This window comes from Lactuca sativa, chromosome 6 (assembly GCF_002870075.4).
Source record: "Lactuca sativa cultivar Salinas chromosome 6, Lsat_Salinas_v11, whole genome shotgun sequence".
Classification (NCBI taxonomy): domain Eukaryota; kingdom Viridiplantae; phylum Streptophyta; class Magnoliopsida; order Asterales; family Asteraceae; genus Lactuca; species Lactuca sativa.
In genome coordinates this window covers 63,808,247-63,822,783 of record NC_056628.2, presented here as the reverse complement: position 1 = coordinate 63,822,783, position 14,537 = coordinate 63,808,247, and the positions used below count along the sequence as shown (strand labels likewise).

The following is a 14,537-nucleotide window of genomic DNA, read 5'->3' as shown; positions in this document are numbered from 1 at the left end:
TCTCGGGTACGAGTCCTACGCATACCAAAGTACTATAATGTGCCAGAAGTACTATCATGTACAAAGTCTTTTTGACACTATTGTGTGTCGGTTACGGGAGCGTACGGGAGTACTCTATTAGTATTTCCCCATACTTTTTATTTTGAAAGAGCTTTGGAGTCATCGTTTCTTTTATGAATTGATCGTACGAGCTTCATATATCAGTGTTTCCTTTCACGAAGTAGTTAAGGGAACTTCATAGACTGCCTAATAAAGTGTGTCGGTAATAGACCACTAATAGGTATGTCTGGTGTTATATTGCTGGATAGGGTGAGTCTGGGGGTAAAATACCTCACGATATTCAAACCACTACTAGCCAAAGTTCGATGCTGGATAAGGTGAGTCTGGGGGTAAACTACCTCCCAATATCCGGACCACGACTAGGCATTGTTATCTAGATAAATACCCCTGACTTAATTGTCTTGTGGTTCTTTCTTTTACGAACGAAGGTTCGTGGTGAAACTTATTCCATTCCCCTCATTTGATGTCTTTATTGATCCTCGTTGGCTGCCAGGGAATTTCCGAAGCAGCTTCGTCAGTTTATTGTTCATATCGATTCCTTATGCTAGATCTCGTAAGATCATTGTATAAGGTTAGTATGTAGGGATCGACGGGATGGGATAGATTGTTTTAGAAATATGATATATATATATATATATATATATATATATATATATATATATATATATATATATATATATATATATATGTGTTAATAATAATAGTGGTCTTGCAGGATTTAGATATACATTATTATCACATTGTTTAAACTAGGTATTCATTAAATATTTTCAAATGAAGTGTTTACCAAGTATTTTGATTTAAGTTTTCACTGGTTGTAATCTAAATATCCTGGCAGCTGCGCCTGAAGGATTCTATTGGCAGCTATAGATTTAGTGCCTTATAGATGTACGTTGGAAGCTATGGATATAGTGCCTTATTGATGTACATTGAGAGTATGGATTTAGTATTGTATAGATGAATATTGGTAGCTATGCATGTTGCATAAACTCTAGCGACGATGTCCTTCGCTCCTATTTGACATAAATTACAGAGGAAAGCAATGTTGTCACCCCTTTGGTTGTCTATTCGAGATAAATTGTTGGGGGAAACCAATGATGTCACTCTGATGGTTTCCCTATTTGACATAAATTGCTAAGGAAACCTCGAAGCAGTGTTGTCGCCCCATTGAAAATTCCTTAGACTAGGTCCCTTATAAATAGATACTTTAGGGATGTAAAGTGAGGAATACGAGAAAGAGTAATCACCTTAGGAGAATCCTTTGGAATGAATGAATGGAGGACAGATGATTATTAAGATCTTTGAGAATAAAGAAGATAATGGGGATTGTAAAATTTGGTTAGTTGTTTGATGTTTAAACATAATAAATTTACTTATTGTAGGTTGAAAACCCTATATGCTCACTAGGCTCCCAAGTCTGACCCACTCAGTTTCTTTGTATTACTGGTAGTGGCGCGAAAGCATAAGTTGGACAACTTGTGAAGGTATTTTGTTTATAGGCCAGTAGTTGTATACAACTATTCTAAGGCTTATAATGTGTCATTTATGCTTTTGGTCTGTATCGGAACATGACATCCCAAGTTTTGTTATGAAATGGAAAATATATTTCTTTAAGAAATGCTTTGATAAATTCTTATTTTGTTTTGGGAACAAATTCCGCAACATTTTTTTAAACGATTACTCTGAATTTAAAACAAAGCATAAGCAAATCGGTATTTTCTGGCCGTGAAAATGGGGATGTCACAATGAACGTTGCAGCTGGTTAAGAGAGTCGATAATTTTAGGCCAAACCCCCTCCCCTCCAAGATGAGGCCAAGAACCACCGAAAAAACCCACAACATGACCATGCAAGCACTTGATAAGCCTTACCCATAAGGACTAGACTTCATGAAAAAACCTCCACCTCTATTTGTATAGTAAGGAAAGATTGAAAGCATCCAAACTCCTAATATCCAAACCACCATTCTCTCTAAATTTAAAGGTAGCGTCTCATTTCACCCAATGAATATGTTTGTGATCATCCTCCATACCTAAAAAACCGAGCTCTACTAGATTCCAACAACTGGTAAACCATAGCAGGAAGTCTAAAAATAAAAAAAAAATACCTAGACTTCCTAAATTGATTTGGTAAGAGTCAACCTACCCCCAATTGAAAGTAATTTCACTTTTCAAGAAGATAATCACTTGTGAATCCAATCTACAGTCACATCCCTAACTTTGAGCCACACCATAGAGTCGTCCACTGAAACACCAAGATAAGTAAACGGGAAATAAGTTAGAGAAAATCAGTAATAAAAGTGAGAGAAATAACTTCACAATGAACCATTCCAACTCCTAGAAAATTAGATTTGGAGAGATTAGTCTTCAAACCCAACACCATATAGAAGCAACAAAGGATTTGAATATGATTATAAACATTTATCTCATCCCCTTCACCCATAAATAAAGCATCATCCGCATAGAAAAGATGATAAATATGAAGATCACTCGAAAAATACCAGTAACTACTGCATTCTATATTGCCACATGAAGTCGTTCCATGAAAACAATAAAAAGGAAAGGAGGAGTAGGATCCCATCGCCTCAATGCTCTAAATAACTAAAATTCATCAATTAAATTCCTATTATAAAGCACATAAGATATAAAATTCTTGAACATACCTCTAAACCAAGCTTTCCATTTATCTCCAAAACCCATTAAAATCATAACTTGCTCCAAATAATCCTAACTAATCGAATCATACACCTTTCTAAAACCAACCTAAAAAATTAGAGTTTTTTTTGAACCATGCGACCAACTCATTAACCATAAGAGGGTCATTTAGAATTTGATGCCCCTTAAGAAAAGCTGATTGTTTAACCCAAATGACATCATGAAGGACAAAGGAAAGGTGTTTAGCTAATAGCTTAACAATGGTTTTAAAGTGCATACCAATGAGACCATGAGTTGTGACATCGTATAACTAGAGAATCTAACGAATTACTAGCCAAAGAGGATTTTTATTTTACAAATTCTAACTGCACATCTTAGTCATTTTTCATAGATATGTCAATGATGTAATAACAAAAAGTGGCTAGTGAAGTTCTGTCAATGTTGTTTTTATTTACAACTAAAATCCGTTAATACTACGATAAGTCGATAAATTTTATAAAAACAATCAAAACAAAAGAATGATAATAATATATATTTGAAGAACTAAAAGAAGAACAGAAAGTTTTTAGAATAACTCTCCATTTTTTTTGAGAAAATAACACAAAACTCAATTACAATAAATGTGATGCAGATACCATTACTCGATTATGCATATGTATTTATAGAACTTTCAAATAAATCTATTAGACTTGGATACTAAAAACTAACCTATACAAGGAAAGCTAACTTGTTTCCTTGTTATCTATGGAATCCTTGTTGCCTAAGGAAAACAAACTTGCATCCTTGGAGATCAAGGAATTCCAACATTACCCCCTAATTCCTAAGTCGAATTAGAAAGGTTCTTGATCCCGATCAAGTTCCTCATTTCCTGGAACTACGTTCGGGCCAGGGGCTTTGTAAGAATATCCACCTTACCTTTTTCACCGGATACGTGCTCGACATTCACTTGTTTCTTTTCAACATGTTTACAAATGAAATGATAACTTGTATGGATGTGTTTGCTTCTTCTATGAAAGAGACGATTATTGGTGAGTGTGATTGCTTATTTTTTTCGACTAGTATGACCACCTTTGCTTATTTCTTGTTCTTGATCTCGCTCAACAATTCTTAAAGCCAAATTGCTTGACGTGCAACTATTGTTGCAGCCATGAACTCCGCCTCATATCACAATAATGCAATGATATCTTTCTTTTGATAACACCAAGTAATCGGGGATGATCCATAGTAGAACACATGCCAGGTTGTGCTTGTTCCATCATCTGGGTCAATATTGTGACTGCTATCACTATAACCAACAAGGATTTGTTCTCATGTTCTTTCGTACTTGATGCCGTATCCCATAGTACCTCGAAGATACCTTAAGGTATGCTTTATTTCTACTATGTGTGACTCCCTTGGGATTTGCATATAATAGCTCATAACTCCAACTGAATATGTCATATTGGGTCTTGTTTGTAGTGGATATCAGAGACATGCCACAATTTTATGATATTGTGTTGGGTTGATTTTCGGTTCATCTTCAGCCCTGTACACTTTAGTTCCCGTCTCCATTAGAAATTGAGTTGGGTTGCACTCTTGTAATCTAACTTGTATTAAAATTCGTTGAGCATATGCCTCTTGTTTGAGGGTGATCCTGGTCTTTTCTTGCTTGAATTCTATACCGAGATAGTAAGTAAGTTTATAGAGACCCGACATCTTAAAATTTTAGGTCATTTATGTCTAAAACTTCTTGATCATGTCCAAGTTTGTACATGTAACAAATAAATCATCTACATAAACGGATAAAATTAATAAACGTGATCCTTTATTTTTCTGGTAATCTGATGGCTCTTTTGTGCATTTTTGAAATTTCAAACTTTTCAAAATTGCATCTAACTTCATGTTCCATGCTCGACGTGCTTATCTTGGTCCATATAAGGCTTTTGAAAGTCTACAAACATTGTTCTCATTGCATTTCTTTGTGTATTTGTCCGAATGTGATACATAAACAATTTCTTTTAATTCTCCATATAGAAATGTTGATTTAATATCTAAGTGGTGAAGCTCCCACCTGTTTGTAGCAGCTATGTCAATAAGAAATCGAAATGTCTTGATACGAGCTACCTGAGCAAATACTTCATCAAAATCAACTCTGGGTTGTTGTACATAACCTTTTGACACTAACCGGGCTTTATATTTGTTGATTGTTCCATCCTTATTTTTCTTCACCTTGAACACCCATTTTAGTGTAATTGGTTTCACCCTAGTACGTTTTCAATGAGCTTCCACGTGTTGTTCTTATTTATAGACAACAATCATAGTACGTAATCTTCTTAAAGTTGTCTCTGTAGTGCGAATTGTCTTGAGGATCATTAATGGGGTGATTATATAGGGTTCGCTTCATTGTGGTCTTCGATGTTGAGATTTGTTGATTGTGATGTCTTCGTTTCAGTGAGGTCTCCCAAACTTGGATCATTCACGATATCATCTTCATAATCGGCAATGTTAGTTTCGACATTTTTGGTTTCCCATGGTATTGTGAACGAGTCTGGAAGTTAATTGTCGGATTCTATAACTTTATTCCAATTCCATCCCTATGTTTCTTCAAACATTACATCTTGTCTTATAATAAAATTTTGATTTACCAGATTAAAAATCTAATAATCTTTTGAGCGTGGTTCGGATCCAAGATGAACTAATGGTCGTGATCGTGAGTCTAGTTTTCTTAGATTGACGGGTTCAGATTTGGCATATGGGAGACTCCCAAATACTCATATGTGGTCAAGATTCAGTTTTTTTTTTTGAGTTTTTCATATGGAGTTTGATCACCGAGAACTCGAGTATATACACAATTGATTAAATATGCCGAGTGTTGTATAGCTTATCCTCATAAATTATTCAGGACTTGCATTACCTTCATTATGCTTCGAGTCATCTCCATAAGGTTTCTGTTTCGTCGTTCTACTACTCCATTTTAGATCGTGCATGGTTAGATAGTTGTTCCTCATCCGGATATCACACATGATTCCATAGCTTGACTTAGGCTAATAATGTTGTTCTTGAGATCCGGTTTTCCTCAAAAAAGAACGATTCCTAGTCATATGATTGTTTTCCCCGTTATCTAGATACCATACATTTGTTTCCAAGGTTGTAAAATCGTTCGGCAGTAGATCGGCGGTCGATTGGGGTTAAATGATTAACCAGTTTAGCGGAGATTACTTGGGGACCCTAAACTACTAATAACACTATTTTAAAACTTAATATATCTTAAGAAAACTAGTATTTGAAAATTTTAAATTTTTAAATATTTAAACTTTTAAATATTTGGTATAATATTTGAAAATTTAAAATTTTGAAATTTTGTAAATTTTGTTGTAATATTTGAAATTTTGAATTTTAAATTTTTTTCCCGCATAGAGCGTCGAGGACCGCCTACCCCAAATTTGACCGATATTGATCAATTTCCGTCAACCACCCTTAATCGTAATCGATTGCAGACTGTCAAACAATTAATCCTCGAGAATGTGTGATGGGATGAAGATTTGTCGGTCAGGGCAAGTGATATTGCCATATTTATACATATTTTTAGGCAATATTTATTTACATTTTTATTAATAATTTGGTTATTTTCATAGAATAACGGTACTTATAAGCTTAACTTATATTTTGCATCCAAATAGAAGCATTTTCGAGGAAAGGGACTAAAATTGATAAAATATGGAACTTTGGAGACTTGGAGAAGAAAAAAAGAAGAAACCCACGAATCTGCCATATTCACGACGTGAGCATTGAAAGTTCACGACGTGAGTAGGAGTATTCTAGAAGATTGACATCGCAAAGAAAGAGTCCTTAGCTAACACAGAGATCCACTATTCACATCGTGAGACATATCCATTCACGACGTGAACTTGGAAAAATCAGAAAGTATAACTATTAGCTTGGGGAGACTTTTGACTACTTGGAGGGTTCCTAGAGATGATTTAGAGAAGAAGAAAAGTTCTGGAATTAGCTATTAGCATCCAAGGAGAAGAGAGTTCATAATTAGTTTAATCATTTGGTACTTTAGTCATGTCTATTACTTTGGTTTGTTTTAGTTTGATTTTGAGTATGAGTAGCTGAATTTAGTAACTCCTGTTTAGCTAGATGAAACTTTGACTTATGGTTTAGCTAATTTATTATTGATTTGATTAGTTGGTATTGAGCTTGTGTTCGATTATTAATACATAGCATGCTAATATTTGATTCTTTAGTTACTTGAATTCATGTTCTGTGTAGCTTAGTGATAATTAAATTACATGAACTTGAACCCTAGTGATTTAGTGAACATCAAATTGCTAGAGTTAGGATTGACAAAATCTTAGGAAAGTAATTGAAGTAATTAAATTTAGTTGTGTTAGAGAGCATATGTTATGACCATAATTATGTTTGCCTAATAAATCTTACATAGCTTATTCATAATCATAACTAATTCTGTGTTTGATTCTGTGTGACCATGCATAGTTTTTCATAAATAAGTTAAATATTGGTAAATTTAGACCTAAATTACTAATATAATATAAATCAGATAACCAACTTTGATAAACCATAATTGTTAGCTAACAAGAAAGAAGAAGTGAATTCGAACTAAACGAGAGTATTTTTAGTAATTGATTGAATTTGTGTTAAAAAGTTAAGTTCATCTAAACTTGCAAAATTAGATAAATTACATTTCATTGTTAATAATTAGGATGATTTAGTAGTAAATAGATTAATTAGTCAAAACCGTTCCCTGTGATCGATACCCGACTTACCCGACTATTCTATAATTTGACTAGGTACACTGCCTAGGTGCAGTTTAGTTAGTTAAGTTAGTTAGGTTATAAATATAAAATTAGGTGTAGCTATTTGCACGCATCAGCAAGTGTTATGGTTTTCCGTTGCCAACATAAGAACTCAAGGAATTAGTATGGTAATATGGGAGGTAATTTGGATTATCTGATAGACCCACAACGTGATTGGAATCAGGAAGGGATGGGTTGTTAGATACTGGGTCTTGCTAGTTGGGATTCTTCTTGGGAGGCGCATAGGGCTTCTATGCATGTGATTGTGTGATATTGGAAAGGCTTAGGCCCAATTTGGAAAATTAGGCCATAACTAGGCCATATTTGGGCTTTGATGATTGTGAGATATTGGACCATCGGAATGTCAAGTGTTAGGACTAAAATAAATGATTGGGCCTTAAGGTAAGACTATGTAGAGGTTTAGGCCCAATTTAGAAAATTGGGCCATTAGTTGATTAAGTGGCCTTTAGGCCTTTCAGATTATAGTTTGGGCTGTAGTTTTAGACAATGATAGGTTAAGGGTAAAATGGTCTTTTTACCCAGGTATGAAGTTATAGTTATGGATTAGAACCCAACTGCTAATCGGGTGTCATTTGGTATTGTTGGCTCGGGAAGTTGTCAGGGCAACAATTAGGGATTTCTTTCAGGAAGCTTCTGCATTCGAGGTGAGTCTCCTCACTATATCCATGCGTCGAAGGCACCAATGTCGGCCCATTATGTGTTATGTGGTATGCTAATTGTTTCTGTGATACGTGGTATGCTAGTTGTCTCTGTGATGCTTGCATGGAAGACCCCGGGGGAGCCCATGACATTTGGATATCAGACTATGGGGGGAGCCCATGACATTCTAGTTAAAGACCATTGGGGGAGTCCATAACATATCAGATAAAGACCATGGGGGGAGCCATGGCAACTATATGTATGTTGCATGATATTCTATGGTTGTATGTTATGTGGTATTTTGAGGAACTCACTAAACTTTGTGCTTATGGTTTTCAGTTTATGTTTCAGGTACTCTGGTTTTCAATTGGAAGGGCTCGGGATGATTATAGAGCACACACCACATTTTTCCGTTTTCTGTGAAATACTCTGATTGACAATGCTATATTAAAAATTAATTTACCCTGTGTAACATCCCAAAATTTACGACCAAAAATTTCATTTTTAATTTAATAATTATAAAACCATTTGTCTGAAAACATCCATAGTTCAACTCATATAAAAACCAACGTATCAATAGTCAAAACATGTCACAATAAAACAACATCAGAGTATAACTCCCAAGAATCTCATGTGCGGAAATCATGGTGTGATGTGCTGCAATCATGTAGGCTCCTTTCCTTTCGAAGAAGTACCTGAAACTAAAATTGAAAACCGTAAGCACAAAGCTTAGTGAGTTCCCCCATCATACCACATACCATACAATAAAATATTGTCTTGCATATTTGGGTGTTGCCTAGCATATCTGAGTTGACCCCTTCAACTCGCTGAGCTCCATAAATCATAAAACCCTGAAATCGCGACCCAACTTGTCGAGTTCCTCTATAAACTCGTCGAGTTCTTCAGTCTGTTGAGCTTTCTTAATGTATTAAGCCATTAGTCTTTGAATCTAAGTCCCATATTCCAGATCTAGATTGAATACACATATAGGAGGGTCAAGTTTCTGACTTTACCCATTAAGACCTATCCTAGAAGGAATGAGCTCTAACACTAACTCAAAATGGCTTAGATTCAACCCCAAAAGCCATCAAAACTTCAAGATAAGCCAAGGGGTCATAGATCTGGACTCTAGGGAGAGTTTGGCCACGTAAAGTTCCTATCTTTACTTACATGCACGGTCTACTTGGCTCAAAAGACCAAAAAGAAGGTCTACAAGTTGCATGGGACTTCCATGGCCATAAAGTTGGCACCTTTATGCCATGAAGTCCCCTAAAGACCCTAGATCTGAAGGCTTTGCCCACATGGGACATCCAAATCCCAAAAACCAACATTCTTGGACCAAAACATGGAAAAAACATTCTAAAACTAGATTTAAGCATATTGTAGGAAAGGTAGGAGCTTTATACCTCAGATGAACAGAAAATGAAGCCCAACTTCAGGATCTACTCTCCTCCTACACGTCCTTGGTCCTTCTTCAAGTATCTTCGTCTTCAAAATCACACAGAATGCACAAAATTGGCTCAAAAATCTCAAAAGTGAATTAGGGTTTCGTGGCTAGGGTTTGGGACAATGGAGGCTGTAAATGAGGCCAGCTTATGGTGGTTAAGGTGTTTAAATAGGGTGCAAAACCCTGAAAATTGGGGTTTTATTCTGCCAGCCTACTCGTCGAGTTGAAGCTTCTCAACTCGTCGAGTAGACTTCATAACCTGCGTCCCAATCCACCGCTACTCGACGAGTTTAGGGCCTCCAACTCATCGAGTTTCTATACAAAAATGAATAAATTACGAATTAAATACATACTAGGAACCAGACGTTACACCGTGGTTTTTATGGGAAAGACATGTACTAACGATTTATTAAAATAAAACTAAAACGTGTTTCATGTACCTGGTTTATCATAGCAATACCAAATAACTTTTGAACGATCCTTCTTTGTTTTATTCCCAAGATTTGCTTTTTATTAGAGCTACAGCAGGTCGCGCCCATGCACAATTTCAGTGTTTTTGGTCTATGAAATCCAATCCTTCTCATCGAGTAGACTTCATAACCCGCGTCCCAATCCATCTCTACTCGACGAGTTTAGGGCCTCCAACTCATCGAGTTTCTATACAAAAATGAATAAATTACGAATTAAATACATACTAGGAACCGGACGTTACACCGTGGTTTTTATGGGAAAGACATATACTAACGATTTATTAAAATAAAAATAAAACGTGTTTCATGTACCTGGTTTATCATAGCAATACCAAATAACTTTTGAACGATCCTTCTTTGTTTTATTTCCAAGATTTGTTTTTATTCACATATACTCAATTTTGAACATATAATATATCGTTTCGAAGTTCTCACGGAGGAGAACACAAACTCACTTAGAGTTAATTATATATACAACATATGTATATATTTATATATGTCCAAAGTTAGTAAAATATAAACATTTATACTAAATTTTCCAACATTAGCATCAGACGTTGAACCGAGGTGGCCCTGATTTCCTTTCCGCTTGGTGGTGCAGTGGCATCGCCCATGTCGGATGGGAATTATAACCAATAGATCGGTTGTGATTGAGACAAGGGAGGCGTCTTCCTCCTTCGGCTACATTGTGTTGATTCATGAAGCTATGATACCAATTAAAGAACTAAAAGAAGAAAACAGTTTTTGGAATAACTCTCCAATTTATTGAGAAATAACACAAAACTCAATGATACCATTACTCGGTTATGCATATGTATTTATATAGCTTTGAACTAAAGCTATTAGACTAAGATACTAAAACTTAATCTATACAAGGAAAGCCAACATGTTTCCTTGTTGTCTATGGAGTCAGTTGTTGCCTAAGGAAACCAACTTGCTGAAAACTAAGGAATTCCAACAATAGTGTATCTGTATAAAAAACTTGGACCACGTCATGCCTGTACACTCGACCATCTTGCCTAATAATATCATCTTCTTGTTCAATTTTCTTATATATTCATATATGAATTATAATAACCACATCCCAATATAGATTATGTTCATTCATACTCTATTATTATTGGCGTAATAGATACTAGCGTGACAGATACAATGACATCAATTCATATTTTATGCAATTGACATTGACAAGGCTTACTCGATTAGTTTTATTATTATTTAATTAAATGTTTAACATATTTATTTATAAGATGACGATTTTGCATCTAGAAATTCTAATTTGATAATTCGAAAGATTGAAAACAAAGCTCGACTATATTTCAAGTTATACATATATTACACATCGGACAAACAATTTGAATACACACATACATATACGTATAACTTTATCAAGGTTCAGTTGGATACATACTAAATGTTCTAGGCAAACGCCTCCATGATTGTTGCATATAAGTCATGTAATATTATATTTCAAGAACAAAACTAATTGGTCGGGAGACTGATTGAAATAAATCAAACATGGTTAGGCGTGGAATTTGGTGGGCTTGGAAATGACGCCACCCTCCCTCCTCGTTCCGACCGGCTGTTCTCGGCAAACTTAATGCTTCCTTGGTGCATCCCCTTTTGCTTTTCCTCCTCCGTCCACTCAGAAACATAATAATTTTCCTCACTGCCTTTGACTTGATCATTACTAGCCGGAAAGAACATGCTCCCCCACTGAGGAAAGTGAACCAAACTCACCGGAAGTGTACAACATATGATCATGATACCCATGTAAGACAACCCTTTTGCAGTCGAGAACGATGCGTTTGCAAAGAACACTAATTGGGTCAGCCCAGATCCAAAGTTTCCACCGGCTCCGGTCATTCCTGAAATGATACCTAGAGACCTTCTGGAAATGAAAGGGATGATGCCGAATGTTGCACCACATGCAGCTTGTGCTCCGATGGAGAAGAGGATCATAAAGGTGATGGCTAAAGGTAAGGAGTTGACTAGGCCGAGGCAGACGCAGAAAATCCCTCCGGCTGTCTGGAGCAGCCATAAGTTCCATAGTCGGCCACGCATTCCAAACCTTTTCGCCATGAAATCTGATGTCCATCCTCCAAAAGGTCGAGCAAGGATGTTTGCCATCCCGAAAGTTGCAGCAACAATTCCAGCAAGATGAAGCTTTAGATCAAATCTGTCGTAAAAGTACTCAGCAATGACATTGTCAATACTTAATTCTACACCCATGGAGTAGCCATAGAGGAGTACAAAGATCCACGTCCTATAGTTTGTCACTGCATACCATAACACCTGGAAAAACGATCACAAAATCAAAATCTCAGTATCAAATTGACTTCGAAATTCTTTAGTTAATTACTTAATGACGAAGTGTGAACATATATGTAATGCATACCTTGCTGAATTTATCTTTGGCGACATCACCCTTCTTCTGAAGAGCACCGAGGTTACCATCTGGTAAATCTTGGCCAAGAGTTAACACCAAAATCCCCATAATAACATTCATCCACCCGGGTATAAAAAAGGCAATCCTCCACGCTGTAAACGGCGTCGCACCAGCCTTCTTTATGATCTCGAACAACACCGGCATCAACAGCTGTGTTGCACCACCACCCATGTTTCCCCATCCGGCGGCAGTCCCATTCACTAGTCCAATGATCTTACCGTTAAACATGGTGCTCATCCAGTACTGACAAGACACAAATGTCGCCAAAGAGAACCCAATCATGAACCTCACTGCGATATACCCACTCGCATCTTCAACAAGCGCCATGCAAAACACTGTCGGAGCAGACAGCATGATGAGGAAAGCACAGCCGTAGCGAGGCCCCAGCATATCACATACAGCACCCATTACAAGCCTGGAGAAAATGCTTCCAGACACGGATGCAACACCAGCATTCCCGATATCTGATTTGGTGAGATTGATATTGTCCCGGATAATGGGAACGAGTGGAGCCGCAGCGAAGGTGGATACAAAGGTGGTGAAGAAAGAGAGCCAGGAGAGATGGAAGGTTCTCATGTGAGGGTTTGCCAAAGAGAAAAGCTTGAAGACTTTTGCCTTGTGTTCAGAGTCTACCGGAAGGTCGAATTTGGCGGTGGTATCAGTGGGTACCATGGGAGAAGCAACAGAGAAGGCCAGAACCGGCTCCCGTCCTGTGACTCCATGCATGGAAGTCCCCGGAGATCCTTCAATTTGATCAGGCATAGTATATAACTTGTATACTCTTCAAATTGTTCTTGATCTGGGGTGAGATATTTTTGGAGTATGGAGGGATTGTTTATATAAGGTAATTGCAAAACCATCTTCGAAATACAGTGATGAGCTGGAATTCCTAACTTGGGAGTCGTGTCATGAATATTGTAATTAGGGTTTAGAAAGTTGACATTCGAGGTCGAGGAGAGTTTAGAATAATTATGTATGGCTTGTTGAGATTCCCAAAAGGTTGGGGGTTCTGTAGATGGCAGGAATCCCGTTTGCCGCATCTTGTGATAAGAGACTTATTGTAGATACCAAACGATGTCTATCCTTATCCAGGCATTATAATTAATCAATAATTGTAGGTTATATTACAGCAAAGATACACAGGGACACGTTGATATTTGACTATGTTTCAAAGGTGTGATCACACATATTCAAACTGATTAAAAGTATTTAAATATAGACTATCGACACGATCGACGATAATAAATATAATTAGTTTTAGTAAACGTACTTATGATATATTTATCATTGATTTTCTTCAACTTATATCTAATTAACTTCATGTAACCATTGCCAAAGGAGTTAGTTTTCATGCATATCTGGCATCTAGTTAATTTTTTGGGGGGTTTTAGTTTTTCAATTTTCTTTAATTTCTTTTGTTAATCTCTTTTGCCATTAATTATGTAGTTGTAATTTAAAAGTTTTTATTTATCCGGATTTCCTAGTTACGATTGATGACGTGGGATACGCTTGAGGAGAGCTCGATTATATTAGGTCATCTCCAATGAAAGTTTAATGGGGTTTAATGGAGAGTTTAATCTCATTAAACTCAAAATCCAATTGTGGGAAAATAATTAGGATTCAATAGAATGGAAAGTTTAATGGGGTTTAATGGAGAGTTTAATCTCGTTAAACTCAAAATCCAATTGTGGGAAAATGATTAGGTTTCAATAGAATGATGGGAAATTCAATCCTCATTGAACTCTATATTCTCTCTCTCCAAACACACACACACACACACATATATATATATATATATATATATATATATATATATATATATATATAATTTTTTATTTTTTATTTTTAATTAATGTTAATTTTAATTGTAGTTTTTAATTTTTATTTTCATGCTAATTAATTTTTAAAAAAATTACAATAAATAAAAATTAAAATGATAAATGATGTGGCAATCCATTAAATTGTATAGAGTTTAATGGGTAAAGTTGTATAGAAAGTAG

At 36.0% G+C, this 14,537-nt stretch overlaps 1 protein-coding gene across 1 annotated transcript; it reads right to left on the bottom strand.

The window, feature by feature from the left end:
- Nucleotides 1–11,412: 11,412 nt before the first annotated feature.
- On the bottom strand, nucleotides 11,413–13,544 carry LOC111897821 (high affinity nitrate transporter 2.4). The gene is made up of 2 exons (XM_023893767.3): nucleotides 12,487–13,544; nucleotides 11,413–12,383 (listed from the first exon to the last, which is right to left on the bottom strand). The coding sequence occupies exons 1-2, from the start codon at nucleotides 13,297–13,299 to the stop codon at nucleotides 11,601–11,603; spliced, it is 1,596 nt and encodes a 531-aa protein (XP_023749535.1). The 5' UTR covers nucleotides 13,300–13,544; the 3' UTR covers nucleotides 11,413–11,600.
- Nucleotides 13,545–14,537: the final 993 nt, after the last annotated feature.